Genomic DNA, 17,478 nt, shown 5'->3' on the forward strand with positions numbered 1-17,478 from the left:
TCATTTTTTTCAGACCCCATCCTCTTTAAACTCTGTGACTGTTGTGTGTGAAAATCTCTGTAGAGCAGCCTGTTTGGCACTAACAGCAATGCTACGTTCCAAGTTCTTCTCCATTCTCATTCTCTGACTTTCAGCAGCTCAGATTTACTGCCATGACTCGTCAGGAGAACTATTTGCATTCAGAAGTATTTGAGCAGGTACACTTGATAAAGCGGTCGGTGTGTGTACGTGACTTTGCTCCAGAAAGCTCTGCAGCCGAGATGTGAAGCTTTTTTTTTTTCTCCCTTCAAATAAGAACAACAGATTTGGGGTCAATATTGTTGATGAATTGCTTGTGTACTTTAAAAAATAAAGCTGTTTTTGTAGCTATTTAACTAGCCCTAGATTAATTCTGAGTAATAGTTACTTTTAATGGAGATTCTGGTGATTCCAACACACTTCATTGCTGTGTGCAGGTTGTTCATTTTGACATCTAAAGAAGTATAATTTGAGACCTTGGAACTTTCCAATAGAAACAGGCTTCGTTTACATTTGTCATCCAAGTGTTTTTCACTCCCCAACAACTCAAATCAATGTTCAGTCGAGACGAATAAGATTTTGAAGATCAAAGGTCACTGCAGTTTTGTTTTTCCTTTAAAGGCTCTTCTATTTATTACAGTCGTTTCACAGGCTGACTTGAGGGTTGACCAAGGCAGACATCAGGAGGGCCTCGATTCTTCTCGGCAGCTGTAATAATTCTGTTGAGTCAGATGAACCAAAGCAGCACCATTCAACTTTCACTCCCGAACAAAACACCCATCATTCACACTTTTATTCCAGGAGCTTTATTGATAAGTGTGTGCCCCCCTGCAGTGAGGCAGTACATCTGAATACAGTCAGGCGACGTCTCTTTGGACTAAAGTGTCTGGAACAATGACGTGATGAAGGTGAGTTTGACAGTGATGACAACTTCAAGCTCAAACACCTGACACGATACCGCCTCACACCGGTTATTAACAGTTTTGGTGTTCCATTTGGTGCTCTTTTGCATTCACACGGACGTCAGCTACAGTTTTAAAGTGCAAAGTTTAAGCTTTGAATTTACATTCATGTGTAAATAGAGACAAATAAGAGATCAACTCTGGGAAACTAGTGAAGAGCAACACAGTGAGCTCCATCACAGACGCTTCAGTGGGCTCTGATTTGTCATTCGAGGAGTGGGGGGAAAAAAAACCAACTGTCCACCTGAAATATGTTTTCATTCATCCATCTGCTTCCTGTACCCGCTCTATCCAGTGTAAAGCTGTCCGACCGCAGGTGAGAGGCAGGATGGGCCTCATCTCAGGACTGATGTTGGTTCAACAACAACAACTATAAAAATAACCATTCCTTGCATCCAGTTCCTCGCATCTGGAGGCTTTTGAAAGAACAAGTCAGTATTCTCAACTATCATCGCTGGGTGCTTTTCATTCATTAGCTAAATACTCTTTATTGTGGACATACATTACTTAAAATTGTTTCTTAGCATGAAACTATAGAAAAGCAATGAATGTTTTGGTAAAAGCCACCATACCAGAGCAGCCTAAAAGAACAATTTTCCTTTGCAAATCAAAGTTTAGCGCTTCACTGATTTAAAATAAATCTGAAAGCTGCAGCAGAAAAATGAAAAGCATCATCTGAAGGAGCCAGTGCTCATTTTGTACGTCGTCTCATCCAGCAGGATCAATCTGGAACTCTGCAGTTGAGGGAAGACAAGCCAAATACCTCCTCATCTGTACTCTCATTACTCATCTTAGGATCTTCCCAGCGGACACTGGGTGAAAGGCAGGGTGCACCACAGACAGGATGCGACTAAATCACAGGGGAAACGTGGAGGTAACAATCACACCTACAGGCACCTGAGCTCAGAGATGTGTCTGTGGACTGTGGGAGAAAACATGCGCAGTGAGGCTGTCTCAACCAGACGGTCCCAGTCAGAAACATTCTTCCTGTACCACCCGGTCAAAAGGCAGACACACAAAAAACTGAGCCAGGGCTGGAAATATTGTGATGACAGCAAATAGTGTTGACTGTTGTAAGTTAGAAGGTTTTGCGCTGCCTCATCGTCTCTTCTCACAGTGCTGCTGTTAAATCCTGACCTGTAAAACAGGTGAAGCCTCAGTCACATCTGCTCCCACCAAAGTCTTGATGTGGAACTAAGAAAAGGTACATCTTATAATAGCAGTAAGCGCTGTCTTTCTGTCATGCATCCTCTGCTGAAGATGCTGAAGGAGCCCTGCCGGTTCAGTCCCTCCTGTAGTGGAAAACACTGTGTCCCAGCTCCACCAGCGCGCCCCCCAGCAGCGCCCACAGGGGGACACACACCACACTGAGCCACATGTCGGTGAGCCTCTCCAGGCGGGAGCACAGAGTCAGACAGAAGGCCAGCTTCAGCAGCAGGGCCGCCAGGTACCACAGCCTCCTCTTCAGGCTCTGCTCCCCATCCCGAGGGTCAAAGTCCGGCTTGCAGCGGCCCGCCATCTTCACGATCAGCATGAGGATGAGGATGGTGTCAAAGGTCCAGACGGGGAGGAAGATGAGGAACCAGTTCCAGGTGATCTTGGAGTCCAGCTTGAGGACCAGCATGATGAGGAAGATCAGGGCGAAGATCCAGGAGAGGAGCACCCGCTGGGCCAGGGACATCTTCATCTAGGGAGGAGGGGGCCAGTGTGACCCGAAGAGGAGGAGGAGAGGAAGGACCACGGCCAAGGTGACGGAGTGACCTAAAAACACACCGAAACAAATCACACGGGACTGAAAACAAACAAACAAAAAAAAAAAAACCTCACGTAGCTGTGAGAAAAACAAACACAACGGGCCGCGCTCCCCTCCGGGAGAGAGAGGAGAAGCAGCTGCTAACATCACAGACAACAACACAACCGACACGACTCACCGGGTCCGCCAGCGGGCCGCTCAGCAGCCGCAGTCCGACGGCCGGGTCAAGCGAACACAAGAGTCAGCGCCGCAGAAATAAGGTCAGAAAGGCAGAGCCGCTTGAACAGAACCGAGACAGAACAGGAGTTAGCCGTTAGCTGTTAGCTTCCGTCACTGCGACGTAACAGGATATCCGGTGATCCAGCCTATCAAAACAAAAGCATTAAATTACTTAAAAAAGCGACATATGGTTGATATATATATATATATATATATATATATATATATATATATATATATATATATATATATATATATATATATATATATATATATATCAACCATATACATACATATATACATTTTATGTATGTATGTATGTGTGTGTGTATATATATATATATACACATATATATAAATAAAATCTTGTCAGAAACTTTATTATTTTTAATCACATTTTTTTCTTTTTTATTATTTATTCAAAGTTCTAATAAAATCAAATTGTTGGACACTTGAGTGAGAAAAACAACAAGAATTATAGTAATGTTATGTGAAGGGGTAATCCAGTTCCATATCTATCATCACATAGATCACTAACTAGATATGTTGATGACAATAGGAGTCACAAAGTGCTCTGAAGACAACTGATTATAGTAAATACATTCTGAAATTAAAAGTGGGCTAGTCACGCAAGTAAAAAATCCATCCATCTTCAATCTTGCTTCATCCTGTTTAGAGTCGTAAGGTGCCAGAGCCAATCCCAGCTAACTTTAGGATAGGGCAGGATACACTCTGGACAGGTCCGTCCCAGGGCAAACACAGAGACAGAAAACCACTCACACTCACATTTCTATATAGGGTCATTAATTGAACCTCACATTCATGTTTACCTGGAGGAAATCCTCATGTGCACAGGAAGAACATGCAAACTCCAAATAGAAAGGCCTGGGTGGGATTTGTAGCCATAAAATTCTCACTGTGAGGCAAGAGTGCAGACTACTGTGCAACATTAAAAAACAAAAAACATAGTTATGTAAATTAGATAAATGAATGTCTTTTTAAATTTTACTCAAATGCATTTATTTTTTTATTGGGCTAGTATAACAAATTAATACAAAGTACAACTCCATAGACATCATAGATTGTCAAAAAAGTAAAGTACAAAACGCTTGAGGTAAAACATCATTGAAAAAGATTCATTTAAAAAGCCCTTATTAAAATTTAAATTCATTTCAAGGTAAATACTCACTTTACACTATCTAGCTGTCCTAAAAAAAACAACGATGCGCTTAAATTTACAAGATAGTGGTGGTGCAAAAATACAGTGTGTGAGACAACATTCAGTCGAAATTCTCATGTCTTTGTCAAATGTAAACAATAAACATTGTCATATTCCTCAAAGTCCAGAGTTAATGCGGAGAAGCAGATGCTGTCACACTGATGTTTTGCCACAAGGAAAAGTTTTGCATTAAGATTCGATGAGTGAGAGACCTCACAATTCCCAAGCAGCTCACGGCAGACCGGAGGCAGAAAGTAGAATCATACGGATACAGAACAAATGAAGCCTAAGAACACAATGCATACCAAACATTCTGACATTTCTTTTTTCATGTGAATGTTGACCATTTCCAAGAATTTGGTTTGTTGTGTCAAACATTTCCAATATAATTTTCAAACCGCAGTTGACGCATGCTCCTGAGTGGCTTGTTACTGACTATATTCTTTACTTTGTAAGTTATTGTACTGGCTCTAAATCACATCAAAAGGGCAAAGCCAGCAGTGTGTCTGTCTGGACTTGTCTGAGTCTCTCAGCCTTTAACACATTCATTCCTGCCAAAGATAAATTTCCTCAGAATTGGTTCATGGATATATTGTAATGAAATAATCATTTTCTGAAATTGCTTTGCACTGTTTAAGTAATCAATACTGTTAATTGACAAGCAACAAAGTCCTTGGATGTATCTGTACTTAGAACCCGGTGTTTCCAACAGTGGAATGATACACGTTTATGTATCTTTAAGTCTCAGTGGACCACAATATTTATTATTCTTTGGATATAATGAAGCTCAGAGTCAGAAATAATATATATTAGAGGCTTTGGAGGCGATGCTTGTTTCTCAGGAGAATTCAACATGGATTTAAATCTTTTCATCAGATTTGCCGAACATAATGAAAAAAGTAAGATACGATCAGATGTGTGTGGTACGTTTAACACAGCTGCAGACTTTTGATGGCATTACCAGTCGTGGTTCTCTCCCACATTTTTACAGTAAGAATAAAAAAAGTTTCACTCACTAGTGAAAGCACTTTGCTATGGAAACTCACAGTACCATAGTAAAAACAACAACAAAAAAAGAAGAAGAAGAAGATGATGGTACCCATGTAATGAAATGTAATTATAAGTGTTGTTCCTGTTTTCACCTAAAGCATTACTGGACACACGGCAGGTGCGTCTCTAAAGTTTACACAGTGCTCTGCCTGCTCTCACGGCTAAGCCCCATCGCCTCCGAGGAGAGGGACGGGAAATCAATAAAGATCCCGTCTGAGTCCGAGTCGGCCGACTCTAGCACTTGTCCAATGATGGTTTCGGGGCTGGATGACTCGCTGGGCGGCGTGGACGACGTCCCCTTGCTGAGATCAGTCACTGTAGTCGTGGCCTCGGTGCCGTGGAGCGCTCCTGAGGAATGAAGGGGAAGGATGGAAGGAGACGAGAGAGGCAGGTCCAGAGCTCCTGCTCCTCCCTGGACAATACCTGGAGGAGAAAATAAGGAGGCAATGATATACTTTTTTTAATTTAAAATAAAATCTATTCATGAGTGAGTATTAAAAATCACAATAAACAACAGCAGCTAACGTAAAGTCATGTAGAAGTTGGTCCACATGGCATACCGTTGAACTGCGAGCCCACGCAGAGCCGGTTGGAGGAGGAGGCAGACAGTTCGGGTCCTGAGGCCAGGTCAGCATAAGCCAGTCCCTGCTCCTCCAGGCATGTGATGATCTCGCAGGCGGAGTGGCGCCGGATGCCTCCGCTGCCAACCGAGCTGGCGTCGGGGTCGTACTCGGCCACCGGGGTCAGCAGCAGAGGGATGTTGTAGCTTTTTGACCGTACCACGGGGTTTTTAGACTGCGGCTCCCCAGACTTGGGCCAGCCCCACGGCAGACGCTTCTCTGGAAGAGGAACAGTCCGGTGAGTTGACTTACTCTTCTGACACGGACGGCGTTACTTTAGCTCCGCCTCACCGAGAACGCAGCAGTGGGCCTCGTCGTCATCTCCAGAGTAAAGCCCATGGGTTCCAAGGTAAGGCGAGACCACCTTCTGAACCAGAGACTCCAGCCTCAGGTAGTCCTCGTTCACCCCCCGTGACTCGTGCACCCCCTGAAGACAGGAGGAGACGTGAGCCACACACGCACCAACACACACATTGATATCAAGCTCTTTTTTCTTCCTCCCCACAGCTCCACTCCAGTCAGAAATAACCGACAGGTTTGATAATCAGAATAAATAATTCAAGTCAAATATTTTATAAATGCATGAATGAGAGGAGCTCCTTAATTTCGGCCTCGGTTTGTAAAAATTGCATGACTTTGGGTAAAATCACCATATAGCAGTAATGTGTGTGTGTGTGTGTGTGTGTGTGTGTGTGTGTGTGTGTGTGTGTGTGTCTGTGTTTGCCGTACAGCTGTGATTCAACCACAACCTCAACCTAAAGCAGGTGTAGAATATGGATTCATGGACCAACAATAAACAGAAACACATCAATAAAATATCCACAGCAGCTGTGAATCTGAATTAGAAATGTGGCCACCAGTTAAAAGGGAATAATTAAATAGGCATTAAATAAACTTAAAATAGTGAACAGATGCAGGCAACCTGGCAATTAAACCCAGTAAATTGGTTTGACCTTCTTCAAAAGGTTTCCCACATCAGGAGATTCCATTTTTTTGGCAATAATATGACCGATAATATATTTCTATTAGGATGTTAAAATTTCAGTCATTTATACTGACACACTGTTCTCAACCTATTAGAGACACTCAGTTAATACTGACTGACTTTTCATAGAAATGATGGAAGCTGAAGTTCAAATTGCAGTACATTATATAAAAGAGATTATTTTACTTTTAATTAACCCAAATATAAAAGTAATTTCACTTTAACTCCATATTATCACGAACTGGAATCAGAAAACAGTTCCACCTCAGAGAACACAACAAGCTGCCAGGTGATTGAGCAACAGCAACAGAAACTCAACAGTAAACCGGACCCAGTGTACACAACAGCAGGTGCTTATCTTTACGTGTTTGGGGGCAGACTCAAACTATCATGTGCAAATATCAAAAAAACACGATTAGGAACGGCAGCATTAACCAAACAGCGACCGAGCAGAGCGGCGGAGTCTGCCGTCGGTGGGCGAACCTGCAGAATGAGCAGCATCTGTGTGACGGAGGGAGGCACGCGGGCCCGTGGGCGAGACAGGGCGTCCTCCAGCTTCACGCTCAGGACGATGGTGTTCCTGAAGTGCAGCAGAGCCAGCTGTCGGACAGACGGCTCCTTGCCCTGCGCGCACAGAGGGGTCACGGGAAGCGACAGCAGTTGAGGTCGTCGACCTCTGGGGGACGGCAAACCAAACACACAGAGCCTCTTGTGATGTTTACCAACCTGAACCGGGTGGAAGATGGCCTGCAGCATGGAGAGGACGTCGCAGAAAAAGAAGTCCCAGGTTTCCGCCAGAGAGTCGAGTAACTTCTGACCTGCATGCGCCACACAGAAAAAAAATATTCAAACTTTATTCACTGGAAGAAAACTTCAAGAACACATTATTTCAGTCGTACCTTCATAGAATCTGATTTTATCCCGGAGGATGACCATCCCTTTTGTCAGCAGCTGGTTCTGTGAAAAGAAGCCAATAAATATGAAAATCAGAGTCCCCTCTCTCTGCGTGGAGCTGATCTGCAGTAAATATCCTGCCTGACACTGCAGAGAGTTTCATATATTCAAATGAATATTGAAAAGAGTCAAATATGACTCACCTGAAGATATTCGGTGAAAAAGGAACCCAGCTCGGTCTTTAACAGATGTCTGAGAAAACAAATATGTGACATTTATTTAAATGAAAAAAGAATTTGAAACATTCAACAGCTATGTCCAGCCTGATCCCCTCCCTTATTGATCACTGTCATTCTCTACTCCTTGGTCTTTCTCACTAAAATCTCTCCAGAAACTTCAGATTGTCCAGATCTCAGTCCTCCACATCACACCCACCCGCAACCTCGCCCCGAGTTTAGGGGTGGAGGAGCTGAAAGCTGTTTGACTCACTCCCCCAACACAGTCACATCATGGACTCTCTTCTGCTTCAAATCCAGACTCAAAACTCACCTCTTCAACATTTCAGACTCTTTCTAATGACACCAGGCTGGCGCCGGTTTTATGCTTATAACAGGGAGCCATCAATATGGAAGATGGTCCTTATTTTTTGCCAAACTTGGTTTGAAAATACAACTAGCAGTGATGCTTTAGTTCTTTGTTCTGTTAAAGAACTAAAAAATAAATAATAATTTTGATTTAGCAGAGTAGAATCCAGATTTAGGTGAATCAACTTGAAAGCCTCACTTTTCTGAATTACTTCCAGACCTTTTTTTTTGTGTCATTGAGGAAATCTGTCATACTCCCTGTTGTTATTTGTCCATGAAAGATGTGTTTAGCGAGCTCCGACAGAGGCAGATAGGAGTAATGGGCCTGGTTTAGGAAGATAATGAGATATCTGGCATGACCACATGACTCCCCAGGCCTACATACAGTACACTCTGCACACAAACAAACCCATTCACAAGGAAACATGCAGTCAGCACACAGGACAGACAGTAATTATTCTGATTCTAACTCAAAATGACATCAACGGGCTAAAATAAGGATGTTTTTTTTCTCCGCAGAGTGTTTGTGCGAGCGCAGCTGTTTGAACTCACCGTACACCTTCATTCAGGACGTACAGCTCGTTATCGGCCAGGCCCTTCTTCTGGAAGACCGCTATGACAGCGTTGTGGATGCTGAAGCACAACGGAAACGACACACAAGCCGGTCAACGCGACGTTCCAGAAAAGCTGCATCTTTTGCTGCTGGGCTGTGTCTGATGTACCTGTTCCAGGTGGCGTTGGCTCCGGCCCTCTTCTGCTTCTCCCCTCTGTCCTCCGGCGAACCCTTCTCGCTCTTTCCCAGCTCGCTGAGGCTCGGAGAGCTCATCAGCTTCAGCCGGTGCAGAGTCCTCATGAGGTATATATATGGAAGGGAGAAAAAAAGATGCGCACTAAAGAAACGGACGGCGGCGAAAGAAGGTCAGGCGCAGGCAAACGGGCCGGCCTGTACGGAGAGGAAACGGGAGCAGATCGCTGGAGGGGAGAGGGGAACGTGAGCATGCAGAGGAGGAAGAAAAAGAAAAGAAAAAAAAAAAAGGCACAATGACAATACAAAGAGCGGCTGGTGACAGAAGAGGAGAGAAGTAGGACAGAATGATGCATGGTGAGACGGGGCTGGCACATTAAGAGCAGGATGGGTGGAGCCGGGCCGAGAGGTGGGCTTCAGTGTCACTGCACCGCCTCGAGGTCTCAGAAGAGCCGAAAACAATCGTCCACGCACTGACAGGGGGGCACATTCCTCCTCCCTCTCCGCCTCTGTCTGTACAATCCCGCCATTGATGCAAACAAATATTTATGCGGCGCGCAGATGCCGGAGGAACTGCACGGTAAGCAGGACTTTGTTGAGCCTGGGACTGTACGGTGGAGGAGGTGGAGGAGGAAGTCGTCCAGCTTATTAACAACAACAGAAACACTGATAGGAAGCAGAGACGCGGCCCAGAACAATGAGGAAGGTTTTCCTGCTCTGCCACAGCTGGCCATGACCGCTGTGCGAAGAAAAAAAAAATGGACGATGAATGTGTGACACAACAAGTTCGCCAGTGCGGCATTTTGATGGTAAAATTTGTCGATTATTTTGTTTTTATTTATTTATTTTGCAGCGAGACTGAACACTCAGTCCTGCTCTGATTACAGACTGCAGTCAGAGTCAAACAGCCCACGTCGCTCCGTCTATAGGTGGAACAAATCTGTCACTCCGACAGTAAAATCTGAGATGAGATCAAGTATTTATAAGAAACAAGAGGTTCTCATCAATCATTGTGACAAGCTAAAATATTGATTTTGATGATGATTTATATTTTGAAAAATCTGAAAAAAAAAAGCCTTCCCTTGTGTGAACAGATGTAAACTTTTGCATAAAACATAAAGTACATGGTTGCCATGGAAACAGCGAGCCAGACTTCAGGCTGAGACATGAACCGAGTTTTTAGATATGTATCGGTCCATATTTGTTTACATTTTGAACAACGATCGAGACTTTACTTGGATGGAGAATGGTCAAACCCCCACCGCCACAGCGGCGCAGTGGTTAAAGCTGCTCACATCAAGATTAACCTTTGTTCAAGTCCAACGAGAGTCTGCCGTTTTTGACATCGCTGATGTACTTTGATACTGAAGAAACCTTTAAAAAGCGATGAGTCTGAAGCACCATACCTCCATGTCAATTGTACATTTTCTAACAAATATGAGCTCTTATTTATGATTTATCCTATATTGCAATAATGAGACATGTTTGTTTCCTTCTGAGCACAGCGGCTGTATCTCTTCTCCAGCGTGGTACTAACCTTTAATTTTCTAATTCAGCTGAAATCTGTCATTTTTTCCTAGCTGTCTTCATGGACCTTTAAAATAGATTTTCTTGAGTTATGATTTATTTCAGGAGCGCATGTTTTGTAACGCGACAGATAAAAATGAGAAATACTGAATTTGTTGTTGTTGTTTTCGTAATTTTGGGGAGACTTGTAAGGCTCTCTGGATATTAAATGATGAGTTGAAACTCAACACGAACAGCACAGCAAGTAAACAACAGACCCCCTTTCACACCCACGTGCGCGCAAACAAACAGAGAAAACATGGAAAGCAAAAAACACAAACTGATGAGATGTACACACACATAAGGAAATGAGTCAATCAAACTTCCCACCAGGAGATCCTCATCAGCGGCCAGCATGAGCTCAGCCGGTTAATGAAATCTTCTGGGACCAGACATGGTCTGATTTTTCTTTTTCTCTTCTGTGAATGCTAATGAATATTTCAGGGTCTTTTCCAGGACGCTGTTTAAGTTGTGAAATGCTAATCCCAGGAAGTGGATCTCACCTCCTGATCGGGTGCTCGCTGCTGCTGCTGTCCATGTCCGGGCTGGGAGGGGGGGCGGAGAAGGTGCTGAAGTTGAGAGACAGGGGTCGGGGAGAGGGCCGGGAGGCGTGCCTCCTCCTGAGTCCGTCCAGCATCTGAAAGGAGGAGAGGGAGAGAGAGGGGGGGCACAAGATGAGGAGATTAAGGTTTGAGTAAAAGGTGGAGATGTGAGGGAAGACAAACAGAGCCTGGAGGAGAGTGATTAAAAGTGGATCAGGGAGCTGTGTGAGACATCGATGAGAAACGTCTGCTGCTGACACATTCATGATCCTCCTCCACCCTTTAATCTGAGGCGACGGAAGGAGGGGAGGAAAAAAACATTCTACCTTTCAAACAAACAGACACAACAAGTCTGAAGGAGAGAAATTCAAGCCACACATCTCAGACCTTTTCATATGAGCCCAGTACTTTCAGTTTCTCCTTTCTGACTGATATTTCAACATTACGGAGGGCAGTTTTGCAATCAGTTCCCCAAACATTACATCAGGGGGAAAAGCAGAAATGCATGTTTGTACATGCGTCGGTGACTGTGTGTGAGTGTGTGTGTGTGTGTGTGTGTGTGCGCGCGTGTGTGTTATTCCTGCATAAGCGGTTAGTTACAGTTACAGTGAATTTGGGTGTCTCCCCGTAGAAACACACTGTACAGTGAAGCACCATCCCCTGGTCAGAGGGGAGAACAACAGTCTGGCTTGTCACTCTTCAGACAAAAGACTCAACACAAACCTCCTCCACTGCCACCCTGCACGCAACTGATGAAAAAGCGGGCGGGTCGTGTGTTTTGTAGGGTTTACTGGCTCGCAGTGCCAGGAGATCACACCTCAGACGCACACCATAATAACTCCGTCTGCACAAAAATGCCATGCCACGCCAGTCTGGGCATTTCTGCTTTTGTTCACCCCTCCTCCTTGTCTTCTTCTGCGGGGCGACACCACACAGCCGGATCGATGGCACTTTTAATTTTATAGCCAGCCTCTGGTTATTTTCCTGCTCTCCAGGTGGAAGCCCCCAGCTTCCCCCGCGTCTGTTTACTCGACAATAGAGAGCCATTCAGAGGGCCAGACGGGCCACCAGCAGTCCACGCTTTATCCTACAGGGAGGAATGTACAGTCAGCCGTGCGTACGTGGAGGTTCTCTATTTATTTCTACCTGTGTGGACGAGGGGAGGAATCGTAGTGGGGGGAAAAAAAACAAACACCCTGCCTCACGAACACGCGCCGATTTTCACAGACGCACCATTAAGTCCACCTATTGATGGGAAACTGTAACAATAATGGCCACAAAGTTACCGTGTGTCATGCGCCTCTGCCCGCCCGCCCACCGCAGCCTGCCTGCCTCACCGTTCCTGATCCTGTCGCGTCGCTCCTGCCGGGATGAATCTGTCACGGAGTGCTGACCGTCCGGGCTCCTCTACTGCCGCCCCGCCGCGGAGCGCTCCCGCACGGCCATCAGGACGCAGGCGGCCGGCCGGAGGCTCCGACCTGCGCTGCGGAGGAGGAGAAGAAGAAGAAACGGGGCACTGGACTCATTCATGAGGCATGAACCGCCGCTCCGCTCTGCTCCGCTCCGCTCTGCTCGCTCCCGGGCGCGCCCCCGCTTTGTTTTGACGAGATGCAAAAAAAAAAAAAAAAAAAAAAAAAAAAACGAACCGAGGCGGCCACGAGCATCACGTGGCCGCGCATTGTGTGCAAAAAAAAAAAAGGTTGGGGGGCGATCATTCGGATTCATGAATAAATGACATATAGGAGTCTTGGTCATGCACGCGCAATTTGACTGTATTATTGTAGTAAACGAACATGCAGATTAACAGGCCTCACAGTGCAGAGCTGCAGTGCAATACAGGTGTGTGTGTGTGTGTGTGTGTGTGTGTGTGTGTGTGTGTGTGTGTGTGTGTGTGTGTGTGTGTGTGTGTGTGTGTGTGTGTGTGTGTGTGTGTGTGTGCGCAGAGGAGGTAGTAAACAGTGTCCACATCTGACCCCAATCTATGCAGTTTAACACACTGGGTGTCTTACCATCTGTCAGTGCATGCCGTGCACGTTTTTTTTTCTCCAGATAATCCCCAATTCATACTGATGTAAATAAACAAGTGCCATTGGAAACTTTACCTCTGGAGAGAATTGAATTCAACTGTTTATTTGAAAATACTCAACCGTGCAGGAAATGTCCTTTGCACCAAAATCTGCGTGTTTTTATTTATTTATTTATTTTTTCCTGGTGCACAAATGAATAGCAACTCATGGCACGCATGTTGTGACAGTTAATCTGTTCATGCAGTAAAAGGCTCTTACTGGATCAAAGAGTCCCACTTTAACACAGTGTTAAGCTCAGAGAGTTCATTCCACCCCAGATTCAGACTGGGCAATGTCAATTGTCAGTGGTGATGACAACAAAGCTAATCACACAACATTCAGCATGAAAAAGAACTGAGAAATATGACATTCATTTCGACAGAAAATGATTGTCAGGGGTGTCAGCCATATGGCATATAGTGGTAGAAATCACCCTGCTGGATGGCAATGCAAAGAGTAAAAATTAGAAAATAAGATGTCACTTGAAGGGTTGTAATATAGAGTAGCACGATGATTAAATAATAATAATAATAATAATAATAATAATAATAATAATAATAATAATAATAATAATAATAATAATAATAATAATAATACTAATAATAATAATAATAATAATAATAATAATAATAATAATAATAATAAAAGGAGACTTCAGGATTGTAAAATACATATATTGTACTATCTCATCAAATGGGAAGCTGACATCTTTATACATTTACAGGGTGGGAAAATATGTATTTTAGGTTTTTTAGTGTAGTCGTTTTCTTTACTTCAGGTTTGCCTCGGAATTTCTACTATCTAAATGTATGTGACAATGTTAATGGTTTTTTTGTGTTTTACATGAATCCACAATCAATATAAAAAGCATTACTGGAGTGAATTAGTGTAATCATAAATACCATACCTAATTATTCTAAAATTCTCCCAGTCAACTACCGTGTTCTTTCCAACTCGTTAACTGGAAAGCTTATTTCCCGATAACCGTGAATGCAGCATAAGCTCCTCCTTCCGGTAGTACAAGCGGGAACTTCAGATGGTAGTTTCAGTTATTATTACATAAATGTTGTATATATTCGCGTTTTTAACAAACGCGAACATAATTACGACACACTGTAAGCGGGTGAGTGTTTTCCCCATTGTTTGGCTTTCTTAAAGACGACGTTCATGCTGGGTTGGTGTAGCGTTAGCCAGCTGTCCGCAGCCGGTTCGTCCTGCTGGTACACCTCCATCACCAGCCATGACTCACGTCTGGGTTTGATTTAGAATTAAATGAAGGAGTTACCGGAGGCTTAAACGGGTTTTTTTTCTTGTGACAAGTTATTGAAAACAACAACAAATGATTCGTTCAGAGTATTAATAGCCTCTTTTCTTTTGCTGTTCATGTCAGTGACCTTTATGCAGCCATGTCCAGTGAAGAGAGGAGCAGCTCTGCATCCAGGAGCTTTGGACAGGTATGGACCAGTACAGTCCCACAAATATATCCTTCTCCCTGAAATACACTCATAACAACCAAATCCATTCTGTATCATGTGTTATCAGCCACTGAGCCGAAAGCTTTCCCCAAAAATCACAAATATAGTGAAGTAGACCAGTAGATCTCTGAAATGTCAGACATGGGTGAAGCAAAAATAGTATAAAATCTCGTCCCTAATGTGTCCCTTCACACTATTCTTCACTCATCCTTGCAATCCAAATGATTCAGACAGAGAAATCTGAATATAAAAGTGTCTTTTTTGGCTGAAATTGAGACATGTTGACAGTGCACCTACACAGCAGAGGAGTACCAGGCAGTACACAACGCTCTGCGGCAGAGGCTGGGACCAGAGTTCATCAGTACCAGGGTCGCTGGTGGAGGACAAAAGGCAAGTCTTTGTTTTTTTGTTTTTTTTTTTTTCTCCAGCTCTGATGCTAATTTCAAAGCCACCCTGCACCCTCACACCACATCTGAGCTTGTTTGTCTTCATCTTCATCATCCTTCCAGAAACATTAATAGCAGCATCTGCATTTGTAGCCTATAAGTTTCCAATGCACAGGTTTAAAAACACTGCTGCAGCATCATAAGTTAACGCACACATTTATTGAATTTTAAACCACACCGCTTCACGGGACCACTGAGCTCTAACTCGGCTGTGGCTGTCTGTCTGACTTGAACAGGTGTGTTATGTTGAGGGGCATCGGGTCATCGGCCTGGCCAACGAGATGTTTGGATACAACGGATGGTCTCACTCCATTTCCCAGCAGAATGTCGGTACGACTATCTTCGCCCTGCAGCATCAGTGTGTGCGTCTATAATGTCACACGTTCAGACTGATGACTCCCGTGTTTGTGTTTCCAGACTTTGTGGACCTCATCAACGGGAGGTTTTATGTGGGAGTCAGTGCATTTGTCAAAGTGCAGCTGAAGGTTGGATTGACAAATAATGTCATAATTTTTCATATGTATTCGTTCTCTCTTCCTCTCAGTCCAGTAGTTTTAGCGTCAGCTTGAATGGAAACCTAAATTGCGGTGAAATGTGTTGATTTTTAAGGTGCACAAATCTTCTGTTGTGAATCTTTCTAAAGGACGGGTCGTTCCATGAAGACGTGGGCTACGGAGTCAGTGAGGGACTGAAGTCTAAAGCTCTGTCACTGGAAAAAGCCAGAAAAGAATCTGTCACTGATGGCATGAAGAGAGCACTCAAGTACTGCTTTTCACTTATTTCTGCTCTATTAATTCTGCTCCAACCAGAAAAGAAGCTGCATTGGATGTTGAAATGTGTGTTTCTGTAGATGTTTTGGCAATGCTCTTGGAAACTGTATTCTGGATAAGGAATATCTGCAGGCTATAAACAAGATCCCAAAACAGGTCAGAAAGAGCCATAAATTTCAGTTTTTTTTTTTTTTTTTTTTTTTTTTTTTAAATCATATTCATGTGACAATCCTAATCTTGTTTCTGTTTCTGCAAAAAGCCTCCTCCTCCACTCGACCCAGCCCGGACCAAGCGCTGTGAGGGCGAGCCGTCTGTGGAGAAAGCCCGCCTCTGCAGTCTGGTTCAAGAGGAGCGAGTTGCGGCTACGACGGCTCCGGCCAGGATGCCGCTGGAGCGCCGAGTCCTCAAACAGGACCCCAACAGCTCAGAGGTTCACACTCCCAGCGCTGCTGACCCCACTGCTGAGTGGAAGAGTGAAAACACCAGCTCCGGGTAAAGCCTGGCTCAAACCTTGATATTCTATGTACCCAGTAAGATTGACTCCCAGGTCCTCAAGCTGTTACTAACCACTAACTACCATTTTTTTCCCTCTTAGATCTACTCTCGACACTGTTGAGTCTGAAATGCATACTGACCCCAAACGGCTGAGGAAACTACGGCAACAGCAGCTTCAGCAAAAGTTCAGGAGGGAGATGGAGGCCAAGAAGCTGCAGCAGAAACTAGAGCCTTCTAAGTCCGAGGAGGAGGAGGTCGCTATCGGAGCAGAGAACATCAGAGGTAAAAGCTCCACATTTCAGAGATATCATTGTATTTAAAGCTCTCACAGAACAGTCGGATATTCAGTGTGTGGAGCTGTCGTCTCCTCAGGTCTTCACTCGGCGTCTAGTGAGAACAGGAATCCCAGCAATTATCAAGCAGGTACCGTTTACCAGCACACACACACACTCTCCTGGCTGATTCGGTGTGATGAAGAATCCTGCCCTTCACCCCTGCAGACGACCCTGAGCTGTGGGATTTCACTCTGGACGGGCTGGAGGACATAGACGTCCCTGCAGGTGGCGCCGCGCTCGGAGGGTCCCGGCCCAGCACGCCCGGGAGCCACCAGATGCAGACCCGCAGTAAGACCCCTCAGAGGGGCCCCGGCAGACCTCCAGAGGCCCCGTCCTCCGGCAGGAGACACGAGCCGGCTCAGTACAGACCTCAGCACTACAACCACTGTCAGGGCCGACCAGGTGGGCGGAGCCGCCGAGCGACCCCACCCCCCTCTGCAGGACGAGCCTTCTTGACAGACTGAAACATCTCTGCTTCTCCCACCTGCAGGAGCAGCGATGAGTCCGTACCGGCGGGGACAGCACATGAAGAAACGCAGACTGGACACCTGACTGCCAGACGCAGGATTTTACTCTGGTTTTTATTTATTTCAGTGTGAATTCAGGTTCATTTTGCAATTTTTGCAATTTATGCACATTGGGATTGTGTTTTATGATTTTGTTCCAAAAAAATAAAGCCATAACTGAATGATTGCATCTCTTGATTAGACAATCTCCAAGAAATCCCATCAGGT

At 44.6% G+C, this 17,478-nt stretch overlaps 3 protein-coding genes across 4 annotated transcripts; 1 reads left to right on the forward strand and 2 right to left on the reverse strand.

Annotated features, from left to right (window-relative positions):
* Positions 1 to 821: 821 nt before the first annotated feature.
* On the reverse strand, positions 822 to 3,063 carry tmem60 (transmembrane protein 60). The gene is made up of 2 exons (XM_030097194.1): positions 2,912 to 3,063; positions 822 to 2,741 (listed from the first exon to the last, which is right to left on the reverse strand). The coding sequence occupies exon 2, from the start codon at positions 2,665 to 2,667 to the stop codon at positions 2,263 to 2,265; it is 405 nt and encodes a 134-aa protein (XP_029953054.1). The 5' UTR covers positions 2,668 to 2,741; positions 2,912 to 3,063; the 3' UTR covers positions 822 to 2,262.
* Positions 3,064 to 3,823: 760 nt separating this feature from the next.
* Positions 3,824 to 12,734, reverse strand: prr5a (proline rich 5a (renal)). Its single transcript, XM_030097178.1, has 11 exons — positions 12,495 to 12,734; positions 11,119 to 11,252; positions 9,027 to 9,152; positions 8,857 to 8,937; positions 7,924 to 7,972; positions 7,726 to 7,783; positions 7,553 to 7,644; positions 7,310 to 7,450; positions 6,133 to 6,268; positions 5,782 to 6,060; positions 3,824 to 5,644 (listed from the first exon to the last, which is right to left on the reverse strand). The coding sequence occupies exons 2-11, from the start codon at positions 11,250 to 11,252 to the stop codon at positions 5,355 to 5,357; spliced, it is 1,386 nt and encodes a 461-aa protein (XP_029953038.1). The 5' UTR covers positions 12,495 to 12,734; the 3' UTR covers positions 3,824 to 5,354.
* Positions 12,735 to 14,240: 1,506 nt separating this feature from the next.
* On the forward strand, positions 14,241 to 17,415 carry rad52 (RAD52 homolog, DNA repair protein). 2 transcript variants are annotated; one of them, XM_030097181.1, is made up of 12 exons: positions 14,241 to 14,346; positions 14,614 to 14,677; positions 14,987 to 15,088; positions 15,381 to 15,474; positions 15,562 to 15,629; positions 15,788 to 15,906; positions 15,995 to 16,070; positions 16,174 to 16,406; positions 16,510 to 16,691; positions 16,782 to 16,832; positions 16,910 to 17,146; positions 17,235 to 17,415. In XM_030097181.1, the coding sequence occupies exons 2-12, from the start codon at positions 14,630 to 14,632 to the stop codon at positions 17,294 to 17,296; spliced, it is 1,272 nt and encodes a 423-aa protein (XP_029953041.1). In that variant the 5' UTR covers positions 14,241 to 14,346; positions 14,614 to 14,629; the 3' UTR covers positions 17,297 to 17,415. The 2 variants fall into 2 exon arrangements, with proteins under 2 accessions (XP_029953041.1, XP_029953042.1); XM_030097182.1 differs by having other exon boundaries at positions 17,238 to 17,415.
* The last annotated feature ends 63 nt before the right edge of the window (positions 17,416 to 17,478 follow it).

Source organism: Salarias fasciatus, chromosome 7, assembly GCF_902148845.1.
Source record: "Salarias fasciatus chromosome 7, fSalaFa1.1, whole genome shotgun sequence".
Taxonomy (NCBI): domain Eukaryota; kingdom Metazoa; phylum Chordata; class Actinopteri; order Blenniiformes; family Blenniidae; genus Salarias; species Salarias fasciatus.

What these genes read in the sequence shown, in the direction of transcription:
- prr5a (XM_030097178.1), bottom strand. Translation starts at nt 11,252, where the DNA reads ATGCTGGACGGACTCAGGAGGAGGCACGCCTCCCGGCCCTCTCCCCGA. An exon ending in GCCAACGCCACCTGGAACAG is followed by an intron (nt 8,938 to 9,026) that starts GTACATCAGACA and finishes GTTGTGCTTCAG; the next exon opens with CATCCACAACGCTGTCATAG. An exon ending in CCATCTTCCACCCGGTTCAG is followed by an intron (nt 7,451 to 7,552) that starts GTTGGTAAACAT and finishes CTGTGCGCGCAG; the next exon opens with GGCAAGGAGCCGTCTGTCCG.
- rad52 (XM_030097181.1), top strand. Translation starts at nt 14,630, where the DNA reads ATGTCCAGTGAAGAGAGGAGCAGCTCTGCATCCAGGAGCTTTGGACAG. An exon ending in TAAACAAGATCCCAAAACAG is followed by an intron (nt 16,071 to 16,173) that starts GTCAGAAAGAGC and finishes TTCTGCAAAAAG; the next exon opens with CCTCCTCCTCCACTCGACCC. An exon ending in TCCCAGCAATTATCAAGCAG is followed by an intron (nt 16,833 to 16,909) that starts GTACCGTTTACC and finishes TCACCCCTGCAG; the next exon opens with ACGACCCTGAGCTGTGGGAT.
- tmem60 (XM_030097194.1), bottom strand. Translation starts at nt 2,667, where the DNA reads ATGAAGATGTCCCTGGCCCAGCGGGTGCTCCTCTCCTGGATCTTCGCC.